Below are 19544 nucleotides of genomic sequence, written 5' to 3' on the forward strand. Positions count from 1 at the left end.
CTTGGGGCTTCCCAAGTGGCTTAGTGGGTAAAGAATCCACCTGCAATGCAGGAGATGCAGGAGACTCAGGTTTGATCCCTAAGTTGGGAAGATCCCATGGAGTAAGGCATGGCAACCCACTCCAGTATTCTTGGTGGGAAAGTCCATGGACAGAGGAGCCTGGTGAGCTACAGTCCACAGGGTCCCAGAGAGTCAGACACGACTGAAGCAACTGAGCACCCAGGCGCACACTTCTTGGATCACAGCTGAGTTTTACAGGCTGACTCTGTTTAGATAAGCACACTCCAGCTAACCACTGTCCTTTAAGTCAGGTCTGGTACACACTTCCTCCAGGAAGATTTCCCTGATCATCCTCTAAGCTGGGTTGTCAGCCTTAATATAGATACATATCTCTTATGCATCTCTCAATCACTCCACTTAGTTCAGTTGTTTGTTTGTTTTAATATTTATTTGACTGTGCCAGGTCTTAGTTGCAGTATATGGGATCTAATTCCCTGACCAGGGATCCAACCCAGGCCCCCTGCTTTGGGAGCTCAGAATCTTAGCCACTGGACCACCAGGGAAGTCCCTTCACTCCACTTAGTTTTCTAACACTTGCTCTTTGGTTATGGGTCTGCCTCCCTACACACCCTAGAGCTCCTTAAGAGAATGGATTGTGTCTTATTTGGTTTTATATTCCCACAGCTGGGCAGGTAAGTGGGTAACAAGCATGCAATTATGATTAGGAATGAATGAACGAATGACAATTCCTACTTACTAGGGATATTTCTGACAAGACTGTCTGGGAATCAGGCTGCGTAAATCTCTCCAAACTGATAATGGACGTGGTGATTTCTTCGGGCTCCACTGTGCTTTCTTCCTGTGCTCCTGAGGCCTCCTCTTCCTCCTCCAGTGCTTCCGCAGTCTCTTCCCCCACTTCTTCTTTGACAGCCTCCTTCCCAAATCCTTCTACCACTTCCTCTCCCTTCCCTCCTTCTTCCTCCTCATGCTCCTCCACTCTCTCCTCCCCTTCCCCTTCTTCCTCCTCCTCTTCCTCTCCCTCCTCCTTCCCTTCCCTGTCCTCCTCCTCTTCTCTTATCTCCACCTCTCCTTCCTCCCCATTCTCTGCTTCCACCTCCTCCCCAAACTCCCTCCCTTCTTCTTCTCCTTCCTCCTCCTCCTCCTCCTCTGGAGACTCTATCCATGCTAATGTGTTAACTTCTTTTAATTCCTTTTGCACATTTTCTAGCCCTTCAAACTTTGGATATTCTTCTTCTTCATCATCCTCTTCTTGCATTTCTATTTCTCCATATTCTTCTGTTTCTTCTAGTGGGTTTTCCTCTGCATCTGACATTATTCTCTTTGGAGTTTTCTCTAAAGAAATTTTGAACATAATAGTCAGCAGGGCCCTTTCTGTCCCACTTGGATTTCCTGGTCCACAAACATATCAATGAAATGGGCAATGCCAGCTCGGTCCCTTTCCATGAGAATAAGAACACCAGACTTCTGGGAAAGCTTGTCCTAAATCTTTAAAAATACTGATGCCCAACACCCCTTCTCCCCCTACCCCCGGGGATTCATTGCTTTCTAGGAATAATTTTAGAGCCCTCTAACTCACTTTAAATATACTCATATTCCCACAGGCAGCAAAATGATAACCCAGGTATTTGGGACAATTCTAATCACATGAATCAAGGAAGAAGCAGGTAGTGGTTAAAAGTGTTGTCTTTTCAGTCAGCCTGTGCTGGCACTGAACCCCAGTTCTACCACTCAGTAGCTCTGTGACCTCGGGCAAGTCACTTTACCCCTCAGAGTCTAAATTTGCTCACTGGCAAAATGAAAATGATAACCCTACATTCTGGGGGTCTTGTGAAGATGACAAGATTGTAAAATGCTCAACAGAGTTGCAGCACAGAGTGCTTGAGAAATGGCAGCAGTCGTTTAGAAAGTTTAAAAGCCTTTTTACGTATTCTCTCGTTTATTCTTCATAGCAAACTTAAGAGGCGCTGAGAGGTGTAGTGACTTATTCAAGGTAAAACAGCAAGTAAGCAGCAAGGTGCGGGAGGGAGGGGTGGAGTGCGGGGAGCAGGTGTCTGGGCCCTTGGGGTCACAAAGCTCAGGCGCGGTGGAGGTCTCCCTGGACCTACCTCAGGCCGGGCCCAGGTGGGGTGAGCGCCCCCCGCCCCCCGAGAGGCACCAGGCCCCGCCTTGCCGGGGACGCCGCTCCTGACTCACAGAGCGCACCCACCCTGGTCCTCAAAGGCCGGGGTCGTCCCGCTGCGTGAAGCCCTCTTCCCACCTCCCGGCCTCCAGCTGCGGCCGCTTTCTCCACAGGCTCCCTAGTTACGGTTGCCAACCAAGCTCCGTCTCCATGGTAACCGCTGCCGCTGCAGGCGACGGGCCGTAAAGCGAGAAGGCCGGACCGAGATCACGTGCCCAGAAAGAGGCGGGAGCGGGCCGAGCACGCCCCCTGGCGGTCGGTGGGGAGAGGCGCCGCCGCGACTTGGCGAGCTGAAATTTGGCTTTCCTCATCTTCCTGTCCCCCAGTTTTTCCCTTGCCGCCATCCACTAAGAAGCTGCAGAGCCCAATCTTAGCAATTCTGACTTTCTGAAGGCTTGACAAAATTAAGTGAAGAAGTACAAACTGTTTGATAAAATTCTCTTTGTCAAAAGCAAACTGAATTTTCCGATCTCGTTGATGCACCATACAACTGTCCTCCAAGCTCCTCGCCCGGGGAACTACATGTTGTGTAGATCATTTTAGCTGGCTGGGATTAAATATTACACAGGTTACATTATCTTGCGATTCTTATCACAAAATGTTTCTATCAAACCAGTGTGGTAAAATCCATTAGGATGATTCCACCTCACAGCGACCCTCCACTAGCCCTTCACAAAAGACAGCCGGACTGCATGTCCATCCTGAGGTTTCTGAAGGAAGACATGAAGGAAACCAGCCAAAGGCACTGAGGCAAAAAAACTCTTAGGAGGGTTGAATGCTTCTCCTGACCCCACCACACCCTCTTTTCACAAGGCTGGCTGATAAGCATGTGGGTGCCTGCGTGTGTGCTCAGTCCTATCCAACGCTTTGCAACCCCATGGACTGTAGCCTCCATCCTCTGGCCCATGGAATTTTCCAAACAAGAATACTGGAGTGGGTTGCCATTTTTTCTACTCCAGGGGATCTTCATATACACACATCTCAAAAAAATAAAAGGGATTACTGGATGGGACAAACCGTGTTTATTATAGTCTAGGGTTTATAAAAAGAGATTGGAAAACACATGGAATTAGAAAAAAACAATTTAAACAGCAAACACTGGTAAACACAGCACATCTGTAACTACAAGGGGGGCAAATCCAAGTGGAAGTTTGGCTAGGGTACATGGTTTGGGGCACGTACTCAATCGGAGGTCTTTCCAGCTGAGCATGAGAGCCCATGGATAGGAGCACACCCAGTACTGACTCCTGTCAGGACGACCTGGTATCTGTATCCAAGCCAAGCAAATCCAGCCCTGAGGAACCGGAGCATGTGTTCAGCAGAATGTGCCAATGCCCTCTGAAACAGAAGGTGGTCTAGCAGAAACTGTGGAGTCACAGCATTGTAATACGATGACGAGAGAAGGAAAGTAAACAGGGAGTCACTAAGTATCACTTAAACTCACGTTGCCATGTTCAAGAAAGAAAATAAAAGGCAGGCAGGAGGAATCAGCATTTTCAAGAAGCCAGGTCTGCACACCCCGCTGATTCTCAACAGTAATGTCAACACACCTTAGGAGGTTCAATTATGAAAGTCATCAGAGGCTAATTTGCAGGGTCTTTTATTCCAGAAAAGGACCTTTCTGCTCTCAGGTGGGTTACGGAAAGCACCAGGCGTGCTTCCTGGCTTCCGTTAGAGGGAGCTGTGGCCCTGGAGATCCAAATGCTGAGGATGCAATTTCTGTAGCCAGAGCAGCAATGCTGCAATGCAAAAGCAGATGGTGCAGCCTGAGTGTTTGGAAACCTCACTCACTAAAGAATCATGTTCCAGAGATATTGTTAGTCAAACTCAGCACAACTGTTGATTTGTTCTGCCCAACTTTCTATGAGGAGGCTCTAACTCCTGTCCGAGCTTTGGTTTGAGAGGTTCATAGGAAATTCAACTGGGGTGATAACATGATCATATCAATACTGTAAAACTGGGTTTATTTGAGGAAAACAAAAGATTTCTAGAAGAATAAAGTCACATTAGCACCTGCCAGAATAACTCCCGCCCACTTCCTCACCATCCAGAGGAGTCTCATTTCGGGTCACAGCCTAAGCTGCAAGAGATGCTAAACACAAATCAAGTTTTTAACAATGCCTTAGTCCCGAGAGATTGAACTGAGAGGCCACAGCGTTTCCACCACCTCGAAGTTCAGGCGTCCAGTCTCTTTGAGATCCTTGAGCTTCAGGCAGAGAAGAAGAGGAGGAAATGCCCACTGGACCCAGGTCTGGGGCAAAGCAAGATGCTTTCCTGTTTCCATTCCTCAGGGACAGTCATCTTTGCAATGGAATAATGTTGCAGCTGGAAGAAAAAAAAGAAAAGAAAACAGTATGTAAGTTTGGTGGCTCCATTCAGGAAGATCAGAAGTGATCCCTTCTGAGCTCTTCACCTACGTGCTTTCCCGTTCATTCAACACAAACACCCAGTTAATGAAAGACCCAGAGTGACCAGGGCTCCCTTCATCTCCACACCTGCAATCTCAATCCTGCCAAAAAGATTCATCATGAGTTGCTACAGGTAATCTGGAAATTCCCTCCTTCCCCAAAGACCCCACCTCCTGCCTACAGCTTTATGTCTAACAAGCATGCGACGGACATTGCAGTGTGAATGGACACAGATACTTTACCCCAGCAGTCCTTTTCCCGCCCAGCGTGTTGGCACGAGTCTAAGCTGGTGTTTCTCCCCTCTGCGCATCACTGTCACATTCAGGGGCTTCTGAAAGGAAAATAAACTCATTTTATGTTCAGCCTCCTTAGCATTCAAAGAGATTCAGGCTAGAAGGCTGAGATACTGGGGTTGGGTGGGAGGAACGGTTTTTTGGTTTTTGCCCACCAGATTGGTAAAGAGGCTTAAAAAAAAAAAATTCCTTTTATTTATTTATTTGGCTGTGCCAAGATGTGGGATCTAGTTGCCTGACCAGTGATGGAACCTGGGCCCCCTGCATTGGGAGTACAGAGTCTTAGCCACTGGACCACCAGGGAAGTCCCAGGATGCTTATTCTAGACATAATTTCTGCAACTGGCGAGAATGTGGGGGACATGGCACTCTGGGGGGAGCCAATGGGGCTACAGATTTGGTACCATCCTCCTGGAGAAACATGCCTCCCCAACAGCAGCAAAATCTTTAAAAGGTATCTTTTAAAGATATCTTTTGCAAAAGGACAAGATGATAAATAAACAAAGCATTCATCCCGGACTGTTCAAAAATTTCAAAAACTGAAAACACCCAAAATACCCCTCAATAAGGTATTGTTTAAATATAGTGCAGTGAATAAGTAGGTTTAGTAAAAATAAAACAAAACCAGTGAAGCATGAATCCATCTGAATATATGTCCTAAAAGGTCCCATATGTTATAAATCAACTATATACTTCAGGGACTTCCCTGGGGGTCCGGTGGTTAAGAATCTGCCTTACAATGCAGGGGACATGGGTTCAATGTCTGGTTGGGGAAGCAAGTTCCCACATGCTGCGTGGCAGCTAAGGCTGCTCGCTGAAACTACAGAGCCTGTGCTCTGCAACAAAGTCCCCATGTGTCACAACTAAGACCCCAGGCAGCTAAATAAATTAATTAATTAAAAAAAAAAAATCACCTCTCCTTCAATTAAAAATAATAGAAATTTTGAGACTTCCCTCGTGGTCCAGTGGTTAAGACTCCTCATTCCCAATGCAGGGAGCTTGGGTTCGATCCCTGGCAGGGAACTAGATCCTGCATGCCGCAACAAAGATCCCAGGTGGCCGCAACTAAGACTCAGTGCAGCCAAATAAATAAATACATATTTTTAAAAATAATAAAGTATACAATTCAGTGGGTTTTAGTATATTCAGAGATTTGTCCAACCATCACCACCTAATTTCAGAGTATGTCCATCACCCAAAAAGGTACCCCGTGCTCATTAGCAACCACTCTCCAGTCCCTCCTCCCCAACCCCTGGAAACCACCTCTCTACTTTCTGTCTCTATAGATTTGCCTCTTCTGAACATTTCATATAAATGGAATTCTAAAATATGTGGCCCTTGTGTCTGGCTTCTTCCACTTAGCACAAATCCCTTCAAGGACTGTTACTGTTACAGCCTATCAGTACACCATTCTTTTCTTATGGTTGAATACACACTATTTTTATTATAAAGAAATATTGTTTTAAGATTTTTTTTCCTTTGAAAATACATGCATTTGATCCAGAAACTCACCTTTAAAAACTTATCTACAGAAACAGAGATTTGTCTACAAGGGTGTTAATTTCCAAGTTTCCATAAAATTGGAAACTCCCTAAATGTCTAACAATAAAATGCTATGGGGTTAAAAAAAGATTTTTTTTTCCAATTCACAGAGCAGACCATGGAAACCCAGATCCGTGATTCTGAGCTCTGGTTCTAGGAGGACCCAGGGCCCTGAGAGTGTGAGACTGCCCCCACCCACCTCTAGCCCATCCCAGCAGTTCAACTTATCTGTTTGATATATTGGAATTCCCCAGGAAATTTCATTTTAAAGAATGAAATTTCTTACAAAATGTTCAATGACTGCCTTTGTAAAAAAGGACTCATGCAGTATTATTAACTAGAGTAACCATGCTGTGCAATATGGAATATAGTAATACTCTCTTGGATATCTGAAAGTTGCTAAGAGAGTAAATCTTAAAAGTGCACATCACACACACAAAAAAACCCTGTAACTACTATGTATGGTGACAGATGTTAACTATACTTATTGTGGCAATCATTTCCCAATATATACAAACATTGGATTATTATGTTTTACACCTGAAAATAATATTCATATAATGTTATATGTCAATTACACCTCAGTGTTAACAAAAACAGATCTTTTAGCTATAAATAGCCTAAGACTATATCTAACTAGAAGAGACAGATTAGAAACCAGTAGCTATTATGAGTAACCACCAAAAAGTGGAAACAACCTAAATGTCCCACGCTGGGAAAATGGATGAAGAGTCTGGGGGTCATTACGCAACGGATTACTACTCAGTGGTGAAAAGGGATGAACTACAGTGCACATGCCAGCTTGGAAGAACCGCAGATGCAGGACGCTGCGTGAAAGTACCAGACTTACAGGACTTTTTTTCAGCCGTGCCACATGGCACGCAGGGTCTCAGTTCCCTGACCAGGGATTGAACCTGCACCCCGTGCAATGGACGCACAGAGTCTTAACCACTAGACTGCCAGGGAAGTCCCTTAAAGGGCTTTACACTATGCAGTTTCACTTATACATTTTGGAAAAGGTAAAGCCACAGGAGTGGAGCAGAGATCCGTGGTTTCCTGGGGATGAGGCATGGGGAGAAGTTAACTACAAAAGGATGAGGCCGTTTTGGGTTGCGGAACTGCGATGTATCTTCATTTGGTGATATTTACATACACATACAGTTGTCAAAACTCACAGTACTATACACTGAAAAGGGTGAATTCTGCTGTGGGTACATTAGGCCTTAACTTAATCAAAGCACCCAGTAGCTCTGAACACCAATGCACAAAGAACCCGTCCCTGGAAGGACACACAGCTGGAAAGCAGCTGCCTTTGGAGGAAAGGAAATGAACCTGGAGGAGAGGGAGGTTTCTCACTGTTTTTTCCTTCTGTTTTTGCCATTAGTAAGTATTACCTCTTCCAGGAGGCAAAAAAAAGAGACACATTTACAACACAAAGCAGTAACAATGAGCCCAGATAACTACAAAGTTTAAAAGTATTGTCACATGCAGCAAGGTACCCAAGAAACATGAGTAAACTCTAACACCCTAGCAAGCTGGGGAGGTGGGGTGGGGAAGAAGGAGTGAAAAATAGACTTTGGTAAAAATAACACAATGTGTCATCTCTAGAAACCTCACTAAGATGATGATGGGACAGTAAAGAGATGACAAAGGTATAATGCCACAATGATAAATAAATGCTTCGAAATTCTTTCCTTCTAGAGTTAAAGCCTAATTCCTTTCCTTTTGAGTGAGGACTGGACTTAGCTGCTTCTAACAAATAGAAGACAGTGGAACTGACAGTGTGAATCTTCAGAGACCGAGTCAGAGAAGGTGCTGCTGTCGGCTCTCTGCTCTCACCTGGACTGCCCACTCTGGAGAAGCCAGCTGCCAGGCTGTGGGGGCACGCGAGCAGCACTGTGAGAGGCCCATGTGCTAAGGAACTGAAGTCTCCTGCTAACAGCCATGTGAATGAGGCACCTTGGACACAGATTTTCTAACCTCAGTCAAGCCCTCAGATGACGGCAACCTCTGCTTACATCTTGATCACAACCTCATTAGAGACCCTGAACCGAAACCACCCAGCTACACGACTCCTGGACACTGCCTGACCCCCAAACTGTATGAGCTAATAGATGCTTGAAGCTTCAAGTTGCTGAAGTTTTGGGGTGATTTTTTTCACTCACCAATACACCTTCTCTGGCAAAGGGTTAAAGGGAAGCAGAGCAGGACAAATGGATTTATTCTAGGGAACCCCAGAAAGGTTCCAAACAAATAGACCAAAGAAACAAAGAATCCCACGTATAAGAATTATATAACAGATGTGGCAATATAAAAGAGTGGGTAAAGTACTAACTTTTCAATACACAATACTGGAACAACTACTATCCATTTGGGGAAAAAAAATATGTCTGGGACCCTGCTTCATACCATTGACAAAAATTAATTTCAGATGAACTATGAATCCAACAGAAATGAAAACATATGTGCACACACAAACTTCTATAGAATGTTCACAGAGGTATTACTCTATAATAATGCCCCCAAAGTGGAAACAACCTGAATATTCATCAACTAATGAATGGATAAATAAAGTATGGCCTACCCATACAACGGGGTACTATTTGGTCATAAAAAGGAATGAAGTATTGACATATGCTACAACATGGATGAATCTTGAAAACACTACATTAAATGATATATATATATCACTTAGTATATATATAAGATATATCACACCATATATGTGTGTGTATATATATACAGTATAAATCACATACTGTAGGATCCTATTTACATGAAATATCCAGAACAAGCAAGACTGTACAGACAAAGAGTAGTTTAGTGGCTGCCAGGGGTTGGTATGTATGGGGAAAATGGGAGTGACTGCTAATGGGAATGAGGCTTCTTTCTGAGGTGATGAAAATGTTCTAAAATTGATTGTAAAAAATAATAAATAAATAAAAATTTAAAAAATAAATAAAACTGATTGTGGTGATGGATGCCCAACTCTACGAACAGACTAAAAATGAGTGAATTATGCATTTTAAATGGGTGACCTGGAAGGTATGTAAATTGCACCTCAAACTGTTATAAAAAAAAAATAATAAAAGATACATGCCAGATGGATTAAAGAAAAGCTAAAAAAAAATAAAAGCACTAGAAGAATTTCTTTAAGCAGATATAAGCCATAAAGTGCAAAACTAATGAGTTTGACAAAAATCAAAATTATAAACTTTCACCTAAGCACAGCCTGAATGAAGGGGTCAGTCAGTGTGGAAATGAAGGCCTGACCTCTAGCAGGGCACCGACACTAGCCGACTGCTTCTTGGCCCGATGCCTGCCAGAAATCAGGGGGATAAGCATTCTAGGCAGAGGGAACAGCCCATGTAAAGGCCCCGTGCGGGAAGGACTGTGCTTGAGTAACAGCCCCTGAGGGCAGCTGGCCGCACCCTGGCCACAGCTCCTGCCCCGACAGTTCCAGGGTCGCTGGCCAGACACCACATAGCCTCCAGCTCACCCCCTCGCTGTGCTGGACCACACTGCCGATGTTCTGCAGCGACTGGAAGTTCTGGGTGTTCACAGAGCCGAACTCTAGAATCTCATCATCCACTTGCAGACCCTAAAGAGAGAAGAGAAAACAGGAAGTCAGGAGAGCGCTTCAGTGTGCTTCTGGTGCTCTTCACCCTCTCAGACAGTCCTAACTTAATGCACGCATTTTCAGTGGGAATCTGCTGTACAGCACAGGGAGCTTAGCTCGGCGGTCTGCGGTGACCGAGAGGGGTGGGATGGGAGTTGGGATGGGAGGGAGGCTTTAGAGGGAGGGGACATATGTTATACGTATGGCTGATTCACTTCATTGTACAACAGAAACACAACGCTGTAAAGCAATTATACTCTGATTTTTTTTTTTAATGAGCATGTTTTCCACCGAGAAGAATGGCAGGCAGGAAGCAAAGAGGTTAGGATTTAGATACACTGGGCAGGGAGGGGCAGCGCATAACTGGGCCAGCTCCTCCAGGGGTTCCTCCAGGCACAGAGTGAGCAAAAGGTGGCCGGCCAGGTCTGCCCAGTGCCTGATGAAAGCTGCCCAGTGCCTGATGAAAGCTGCAGGCCTTGAGGAACATGGGGCAAAGCTCTCTGGGGGTCCTGACCCAGGTGCGAGGGCAAGGAGTGGCAGGCTAATCTGGCTTACTTTGTTCAGGAGTCAACATTTAGACACATTTGCCCTAGAAGGCCCCATTCGAGCAGCCAGGGGCACAACGCTGACCCAGGACAAGAGTGACCCTGTGGTTCTAGAACACAGATCACAGTTCCTCCATCCCTTCTGCAAATACTCGTCACGGGCTGACGACAACTCTGTACCAGATGCTGTGTGCACAGTGGTGGATAAAACATGTAACTCACGGTCTTACGATCACTAAAGATGACTGGCAGGGCCCAATTTCACCTTCTAGAAGCTATGTGTCCTGGCAAAAAGTACTTCAGGGGTTGAGGCTTTTCCCCATGGGTGAAATGGTACCTACTCCAGAGGGTGGCTGTGGAATTCAGCATTAATTGCAGCTCTACATAAAAATCCGTATGTCACGTTCACAGAGGCATTATTCATAATAGCCAGAAAATGGAAACGAATTGATGAATGCATAAACAAAGTGTGATCTATACTATAGATATTGAGTATAGACACCACACTCTACTCAGAAAAAGGAATGAAGGTGAGAGAGGGATAAACTGGGAGATTATACACAACTATATATAAAATAGATAACTAATAAGAACCTGCTGTACAGCACAGGGACCTCTACTCAGTACTCTGTAATGGCCTCTCTGGGAAAAGAATCCAAAAAGGAGTGGATGTACGTATATGTATAACTTCTTCACTTTGCTATACACCTGAAACTAACACAACACCATAAATCAACTATTCTCCAATAAAAAGCTCTAGAAAACGAAGAAGGAATGAAGTTGACATACATGCTCCAACACGGACAGACCCTGAAAACACGATACTAAGACGGAGAAGCCAGACACAGAGGACCACACATTGTATGATTCCATTCACTCGTATATGAAGTGTCCAAAATAGGCAAATTCATAGAAACAGAAAGCAGACCGGTGGGTGTCAGGGGTTAAGGGAGATGGGGGGTTGAGGTGTAATGCCTAACTGGTTTCTTTTCAGAATAATGAAAATACTCTAAAATCTGACTCCTAATTGTTACTACACCAAAAGCCACTCAATCATATATGTACCTTAAATGGATAAAAGTTACGGCATGTGACCTATATCCCAATCACAGCTGTTAAAACTTGTCAAAACACACCAGGCGAGCTCACTTGGCAGGACACGTGTTGCAAAGCAAGGGCTCAGTACGTGGCAGCTATTGTTGTCACTCTCCCGTCTGTTACTCAACACCCAGCGAGAATCAGGCCCAGGAAGAGCACCTCCTTCCCTCTCTTGGGACATCTATCGCCTTCCACCTTGTGGCCCAGGGTTTCCCTCATGGCTCCTTGAGCGGGCAGCACAGCCTCACTCCTGCTGGCCCTCCCTGGTGTCTGCTGCCCTGGAGACAGTGTGGGTCTATCTGTCCACAGTGCCCCAGCCTCAAGGCACCCTCAGGGCGTGGGCTCAAGGAGTCAGCCCTGGCTTACTGCGATGCTGGCGGGGGAGCCGGGGCTGATGCTGTTCACTTTGGCGAAGGCCTGAGCGGGGCTGAGGCCCTGGCTCTGGTCGCGGCTCAGGGCCTCCCTGTGGGCTTCCGCCAGGTCCCGGGCCTGCTTCTCCTTGTCGCGAGCATGCAGCTGGTGCAGGGCGTCTTCTACCTGCTTCATCACCGCCTTGTGGTCATTCTGCAGGCCTGAAGGAGAGTATCATATCAGGGGCCAAGAAAAGACAGCAGAGGACATGAGACGTGCCCCCAACATTCATTCACTAAATATTTAACGAGTGCTTATTATATCCCAGAGGTTGAGCCAGACGCTGAGGACTCATCTACAAACAAGACAGAGGGGCTGCCCTCGTGAAGCCTACAGTCCCGCAAAGAGAGCGGCCAAGGGATGAGTGATTACAGTGACACCTGATGACCACGATGTGGGCTGACCCGCCCACAGGCCCTGACCTGGCTCGTCTAGAAGATCAAGGAAGGCCTGCCAAAGGGAGCACCATTTCAGTGGAGGCCTGAAAGGTGAGCAGGAGGGACTCGTCCAGCGAATCCATGGCCACAAGCTCAAGCGTACACAACGAGCAGCGCCATGAGCAAGCGACCAAGTGAAGCAGGCTGGAGCCAAGGAGGACCTCACTTTTCTCTTAATGCTTCCAGAAGATGCCCCATCTAGCAACACGTGACTGGTGGTGTTCAGCGTGGGAGAGGCAACAGTGAGAACAGCTGGAAACCAGGAGTTTGGGGATGAAGTCCTCTGATTCTTTTCAGTATTGCCAGTTAACTCAAAATGTGTGGAACAAACGCGACAGTCGAGTAAGCTGTCTCTGCAGGCCAGTCCATCAGAGTAGCTAGGATCTGGGTAACTTTTTTTTTTAACCTAAAGACAACTTATACCAAAGCATGCTGCAGATAGAGTCAAGATTCACATAGGTAAAACAGAAGTCATCAAGGGGATAAAGTAGGACTTCCCTGGTGGGCCAGTGGTTAAGAACCCGCCTGCCAATGCTGGGGACATGGGTTTGATCCCTGGTCTGGGAAGATTCCACGTGACGTGGGGCAATTGAGCCCGTCTGCCACAACTACTGAAGCCCACGCCCCTAGAGCCCATGCTCGGCAACAAGAGAAGCCACTGCAGTGAGAAGCCAGTGTACTGCGACGAACAGTAGCCCTAGAGAAAGCCCGAGTGCAGCAACAAAGACACACTGCAGCCAAAAATAAGTTAACTAATTAAATTTTTTAAAAAGTGGGAAGAGTAATGAGATGATAAATTCCCTTCTATTTGATAGGCCCTTGTAGAAATCATTGGTTGCCTAGCTGTAGGAGCATGAAAAGTGGCCCCAAGGAAGAATGTTCACATCCTAAATCCAGACCCTGTGAATCTGCTACTTGACATGGCAAGGGAGGCTGTACAGGTAGGATTAAGTTAAGGGTCCTGAGATGGGAGGCTATCCTGGATTACTCAAGTGGTAGCCCAGTGTGATCACAGGGATCTTTATCAGTGAAAGAGGGAGGCAGGAGAATGAGAGAAAGACGTGATGACAGACTCAGTAATTGGAGAGAAGTGACCAATGGCTTTGAAGATGGAAGGGGCTACAAGTCAAGGAAGGTGGGCAGCTTTTAGAAGCTGGAAAAGACAAAGAAATGAATTCTCCGGAGGGAACACAGCTCTGCTGACACCTTGATTTTAGTATAGTGAGACCCACGTGGACATCTCACTTCTAGAAATTTAAGATAATACATTTGTGACTTTTTTAAGATTTTTTTTTTTTTGATGTGGGCCATTTTTAAAGTCTTTACTGAATTTGTTACAATATTGCTTATGTTTTATGTTTTGGTTTTTTTGGCCACAAGGCATGTGAGATTTTAGTTCCCCGACCAGGGATCAAACCCACACCCCCTGCACTGGAAGGCAAAGTCTTAACCACTGGACCACTAGGGAAGTCCCAATTTGTGTGACATTTTAAACCACTACGTATGTGATGATTTGTTACAGCAGAAACAGAAGTCAAATAAACTACCCAACCTCTATTCACTCTCTTAGTTCTTTGATAATAAATACACACATACATACTATACTGTTGTTTAGGTGCTAAGTCATGCTCAACTCTTTACAATCCCATGGACTGTAACCTGCCAGCCTCCTCTGTCCATGGGATCTCTCAGGCAAGAATACTGGAGTGGGTTGCTATTTCCTTCTCCAGGGACACACTATATACACCTATATACATAAGACATTTTATTTAAGATAGCAATACGCCCATTGTGGGGTACATTTCTTGCAGGCAGGGGAGCCTATAAGAGAAAAGCAGAAATTGATGCAGGACGTGGGCATGGGACTTGCAGGACAGATCTTTAACAGGAGGTGTACCAGCTGGCATAGGAGCTTGTGTCCTTCCTACCTTCTTCCTTCCCTTTCTTCCTGCCTGCCACATGGATATGGTGACCCTGAAGATGAACAAGATTTCCTAAGGATGGCAGAGCCTGGGTTTCTGAAGACCAGCCCTGCATGGCCTACCTCCAAATGTCTTTACTGAGGGACTCAGCAATTTTCTGCTTGAGTGTCCATAGTCGGGTCACTATAATTAACAGCAAAACATACTTCCTTACATGTAACTGATTTGATTGGGATTGTAAGCCATATCTGCCTTGGGTTTCTGTTGTTACTGCAATAAAAGTTTCCACAATTAAGCAAGATTCCTAAAAGTAAATGAAAAATGAAACCACAGGACTTCCCTGGAGGTCCAGTGTTGTTAAGACTCCATGCTTCCAATGCAGGGAGCATGGGTTTGATCCCTGGTCAGGGAACTAAGATCCCACATGCCACATAGTGAGGCCAAAAAATAAAACAAATTAAAAAAAAAAAAAGGATTTAAAAAAAAAAGAAAAATGAGACTATAACTATATACCCCTAGACTCTATCCCATTCCCATAGTTCTCAGTCCCTCCATGGGGACAAGGAGATGATCCCATCAAGGGAGAGAGAGGAAAGCAGGTAATATGGAATACTGGTGACTTCTTTGTGCCCTATACACCTCCTGCTGCAAGGTAGGGAAACATCCCCAGCCAGGGTCACTCACAGACAATGTTGTGCCTTGCAGTTCGGACTTGGTACAGGTCCACATCTGCCCGGGGGTAGCCCTCGCAGTCCACCAGTGGCTCATTCATCCCGATGCCTTTTTGCTGGAGGGAAGAAACAAGGTCAGAAAGATTTTACAGGTATGAAGTCCTCGAGCCCTCTTTCCCCTGACTGCTCCTCTGCAGTCGTGATAAAGGTGCCAGTGACCACGGCGGCCATGTACTGATCACTTCGCACAGACCAGGCCTTCTCCCAGGCCCTCCCACCACTGCCCTTGCAGGTGGGCACTATTTTTTAACTGACTTTTAACAACACCAGTAATGCGTGGACCCACTCTCTTTTCTGACATTAGAGCAGTACAGATAAAACTAACGACTCCTTTGAGCATCACCCTCAAGGCCAGTTGCTACCTCAACTCCTCCAGACCCTCCTTACTATGGGCAGCTGACACCTGGCTGGTGACCTTGGAGGTTAGAAGTGGGTAAAAACCCCCAAGAGCACCCAGCTGAGGCAGGACTTTGGTTCTCCTGAAAATAAAGAGAGATCTGAAGGGACCTTCAAACAGGCCTTTCATCCCTGGAAGGATACACTGATATTACCAGTTGCCATCTGGGGTAGAGGAAAGGGGTGGCTGGGGACAGGGAAGGGAGAGAGACTTTCCATCGTATATCTTATTGTAAATGTTGAATTTTGACCATGGCAATGTATTCCCTATTGAAAACAATACATTTGTTATCATGTTTTGTTTCTTTCAGCTGTGCTGCATGGCTTGTGGGATCTTAGTCCCCAATGAGGGGCTAAACTCACGCCCTCGGCAGTGAAAGCACAGAGTCCTAACCACTGCATCACCAAGGAATTGCCATTTTCATATTTTTAAAGTCTTTTCCTACCTAAATCAGAGCATGGTGCACAACAGCAATGAATCATATTATATGACATACAGCTGGGTTTTTGCAGACTTTGATTTCAAGTTCAATTCGGCTACACACAAGCTGGGTGTCCTTGGTTAATATGTCCACCTCTCTGGGCCTCAGCTTCCTCAATTATAAAATGGGAACAATGACACTCACCTCACTTCACACCTGTTCTGAGAATTAACTAATTGACCTACATAGGGTGCTTAGCACGGTGCCAGACACAATCACAGAGTGTTGAATAGCAGCCCCCAAAAGATATGTCCCAGTCCTAGCCCCGAGAACGTGAACATGACCTTATTTGGAAAAATGATCTTTGCAGATATAATTAAGTGAAGGATCGCAAGAGATCTTCCTGGATTTCAGGTGGCCCCTACATCCAATGATGGGTATCCTGATAAAAGAAAGGAGAGGGAAAGATGGGACAGAGAGATGCAGAGAGTAGGCCATGAAGACAGAGGCAGGGATTAGAGTGACACTGCCACCAGCCAAGGATGGCCAAGAGCCACCAGAATTTAGGAGAGAGGTAGGGAATGGCTTCTCCCTAAGAGCTCCAGAAGGAATCAAACCTACCAACTCCTCATTTCACACTGCTGGTCTCCACAACTGAGAGAGGATAAACTTCTGCTGTTTTAAGCCACCAAGTTTGTGATCATTTGTTATGATGACCCCAGGAAACTAATACACACAGAAAGTAATAAATGAGGGCTGTAATGATCAGCACAGAAACCAACTGCTGAGTGTACACAGGTTCCAAGAGGAGAGATTCCATTCACGTCTCTCCCTCTCTTTCTGAAAGCCTCTGGGTTACACTTACTGTTTCTGTTCATGGGGAAGGGGGTCTTGTATACTCCCTTAACCCAGGACTCTTTATAGATACGGTATAAATGTGCCAGGGGCTAAATATCTGTATCTGCCTCCTGTCTGCTCACAATGATTAAGAGTTGACTGGCCTTCCTGATTGCAGTAAGGCAATACCGCATCAGAGACTGGTTTCCAAAGTTGGGACCCAGGCCACTGGCAACTCATATACAAGGCATTTAATAACCCTGAATCTAAAATACTTATTCCCTTTCCAATTATCATCAACCCTCCAGTAGTCAAGGAAAAAGTCTCCAACTGGTGTTGGTCTTCATATTATCTCCAGATCACTTGTTATATCTGGGCCTCTCCATTTTTTTTAACAGCTTTATTCAGATATAATTCATACACCATGCAATCCACCCATTTAAAGTGTACAACTCTGAACTTCCCTGGCAGTCTGCTGCTGCTGCTAAGTCGCTTCAGTCATGTCCGACTCTATGTGACGCTACAGACGGCAGCCCATCAGGCTCCCTTGTCCCTGGGATTCTCCAGGCAAGAACACTGCAGTGGGTTGCCATTTCCTTCTCCAAAGCATGAAAGTGAGAGTGAAGTCGCTCAGTCATGTCTGACTCTTAGCGACCCCATGGACTGCAGCCTACCAGGCTCCTCCGTCCATGGGATTTTCCAAGCAAGAGTACTGGAGTGGGGTTCCATTGCCTTCTCCGCAGGGAGGCCTGGCGTGCTGCAATTCATGGGGTTGCAAAGAGTCGGACACAACCGAGCGACTGAACTGAACTGAATTGAACAGTACAAGAGGTATACAGACACAGCATCCTGCCTGCAGTAGAAAAATAACTAAGGTGTGAGAAATAGCTGGCATAAACCACTTGAAAGCACAGGTTCTGGATTCCCTAGTCATAAGATCTAAATTTCACCTTGTGACTTCCGCTTTCTGACCCCAGAGTAACATACCAATTTCATAGAGCAGTTAAGAGGATTCCAGGATATAGCATACACATAAACCAGCTCCCTTCAGGCACACAGTCAGCACCCAGTAAAAGGGTACCCTGGCCTCCACATGATACTTCATCTTATAACCATCACCTACATTGCACTTCATCCACCCTATATAGAATGTAATTTCATTTACTCTTCCTCGGCAAATTGATTTGTGGTTTTATGCTAGATGGCTTAAGAAAAACTATCCATTTCGGAGCCAGAGAGACCTGAGAACTAACCCCCTCACAGCCACTTCCGACGTACATGACCCTAGGCAAGGGTTTGCCCCACTCTTGGCCCCAGTTTCCTCCTTATACAATAAGGATAATATGCCTTTCCTGTTACGTTCTTACACCAGTGGCATCAGCATCGCTGGGAATTTGCAGAAATGCAGTAGCTGTTCCCATACACCCGTGCATCACCAGAATCTGAATTTTAACAAGATCGCCAGGTGATTCGCATACACATTAAAGTTTAAGAAGCTCTAAGGTAAAGTGGTTACAGGACATCTGGTAACTGTACAACAACGACTGATGACAGAGATGATTATCACCCTGCCTCTGCAAATGTATTAGTCCTGTGATTTCAGGCAGGTTTAAGTAATGTCTGTTTCTCCATCCCTAAAATGGGGGAAATAATAGAACGCACCTCAAAAGATTGTTGGGAGGATTAAATGCGTTAACCAATGTCGAGCGTTTAACACAGCTCCCAGTGAGGGCTCCATAAATGCTTGCTAGAACATCTATTCGAATCGTTCCTAGTTATTCACGTTATTTGCCTCACTGCCCGGCCTGGGGCCGGGTCAGGAATGCGTTGCGGCGCCTCCCAGGCCGCCCGGGAGCCCAGGTCCCACACTCACGCTCTCCAGCACTTCATAATTGGCTTTGATCTGGGCCTCGATCTCCTCCTTGCGCCGTATCAGTTCCTGAACGTCGCTGACAGTTACGCCACTGGCCTCCGGGGAGCCCCCGCTCTGACTCCCTGCCTTCTCCGACATTGTGCACGTCTGCCCGGGATCTGGAATAGCTGGTTTCCAGGCCGCGGACGCCCGAGGAAACTGTAGCTACGGCTTCCCGCGCGGGCCAAAACACCTCGGCTGTTAGCTGGCGCCCGGAAAAGCAAAAAGGTGTGGTTTTGTCTGTGGGGCGTGGTCACCAGAAGCCACACCCTGCTGGAACACGTGGTCCTGTGGTAACTCTTGGCGGGGAGGTATGAAGACGGGTGGATTCCCAGTCCCACCCAAGCGCTGGCCCAGACCAGGGCATGAAGAACTCTCCCTAGTTAACTCACTTTCTTTTCTCATTCATTCAGCTATGTATTGAGCGCCTTCTGTATGCATGAGGCAGCGCACTGTGCGTGACGCTCCATTTCAGCTCTACATCTACACAGTCCTTGAGGGTTTACAAAATATTCAGATTCCTTATCCCTGGTTTTACAAAGCCTATAAGCGTAGGTTCGAATCCCGGCTCTTGCCTCTTACTGCCAGTAGTGACCTAGATAAATCACTTCACTGAGCCTCTGTTTCCTCATCCGTGAGTTGGTTGGCTATTGATAGCAATCTATCTCATAGTGTTGACATTTTGCAAACAAATATTTATTAAATGCCTCCTTTGTGTCATACACGGTCCTAGGTGCTGGAAGGGCAAAGAAGTGAGCACTGGACTCAGTGC

General features: G+C 46.0%; 2 protein-coding genes across 12 annotated transcripts in view; both read right to left on the bottom strand.

Moving 5' to 3' along the window:
* CFAP251 (cilia and flagella associated protein 251) overlaps window positions 1-2330 on the bottom strand; it is a 74060-nt gene extending 71730 nt beyond the window's left edge. For 8 of the 11 annotated variants that reach the window (XR_015144466.1, XR_015144467.1, XR_015144465.1 and 5 more), the window contains exons 1-2: window positions 2228-2330; window positions 758-1353 (exon numbers count right to left, since the gene is read on the bottom strand). Coding sequence is in view for 7 of the 11 variants with exons in the window: in XM_086347589.1 (XP_086203715.1) it covers window positions 758-1333 (576 nt within the window). In the remaining 4 variants the exon portion in view is untranslated. Of the gene's footprint in view, window positions 1-757; window positions 1354-2126 lie in introns of all 11 variants that reach the window. The other 3 variants (XM_086347590.1, XM_086347588.1, XM_086347587.1) reach the window with 2 other exon arrangements.
* Window positions 2331-3207: 877 nt separating this feature from the next.
* PSMD9 (proteasome 26S subunit, non-ATPase 9) lies at window positions 3208-18898 on the bottom strand. Its single transcript, XM_086347595.1, has 6 exons — window positions 18734-18898; window positions 15159-15261; window positions 12071-12276; window positions 9942-10043; window positions 4851-4939; window positions 3208-4525 (listed from the first exon to the last, which is right to left on the bottom strand). The coding sequence occupies exons 1-6, from the start codon at window positions 18869-18871 to the stop codon at window positions 4498-4500; spliced, it is 666 nt and encodes a 221-aa protein (XP_086203721.1). The 5' UTR covers window positions 18872-18898; the 3' UTR covers window positions 3208-4497.
* Window positions 18899-19544: the final 646 nt, after the last annotated feature.

The sequence above is a fragment of the Bos grunniens genome, chromosome 17, assembly GCF_055505025.1.
Source record: "Bos grunniens cultivar Pamir isolate PY7600 chromosome 17, Bosgru_T2T1.0, whole genome shotgun sequence".
Classification (NCBI taxonomy): domain Eukaryota; kingdom Metazoa; phylum Chordata; class Mammalia; order Artiodactyla; family Bovidae; genus Bos; species Bos grunniens.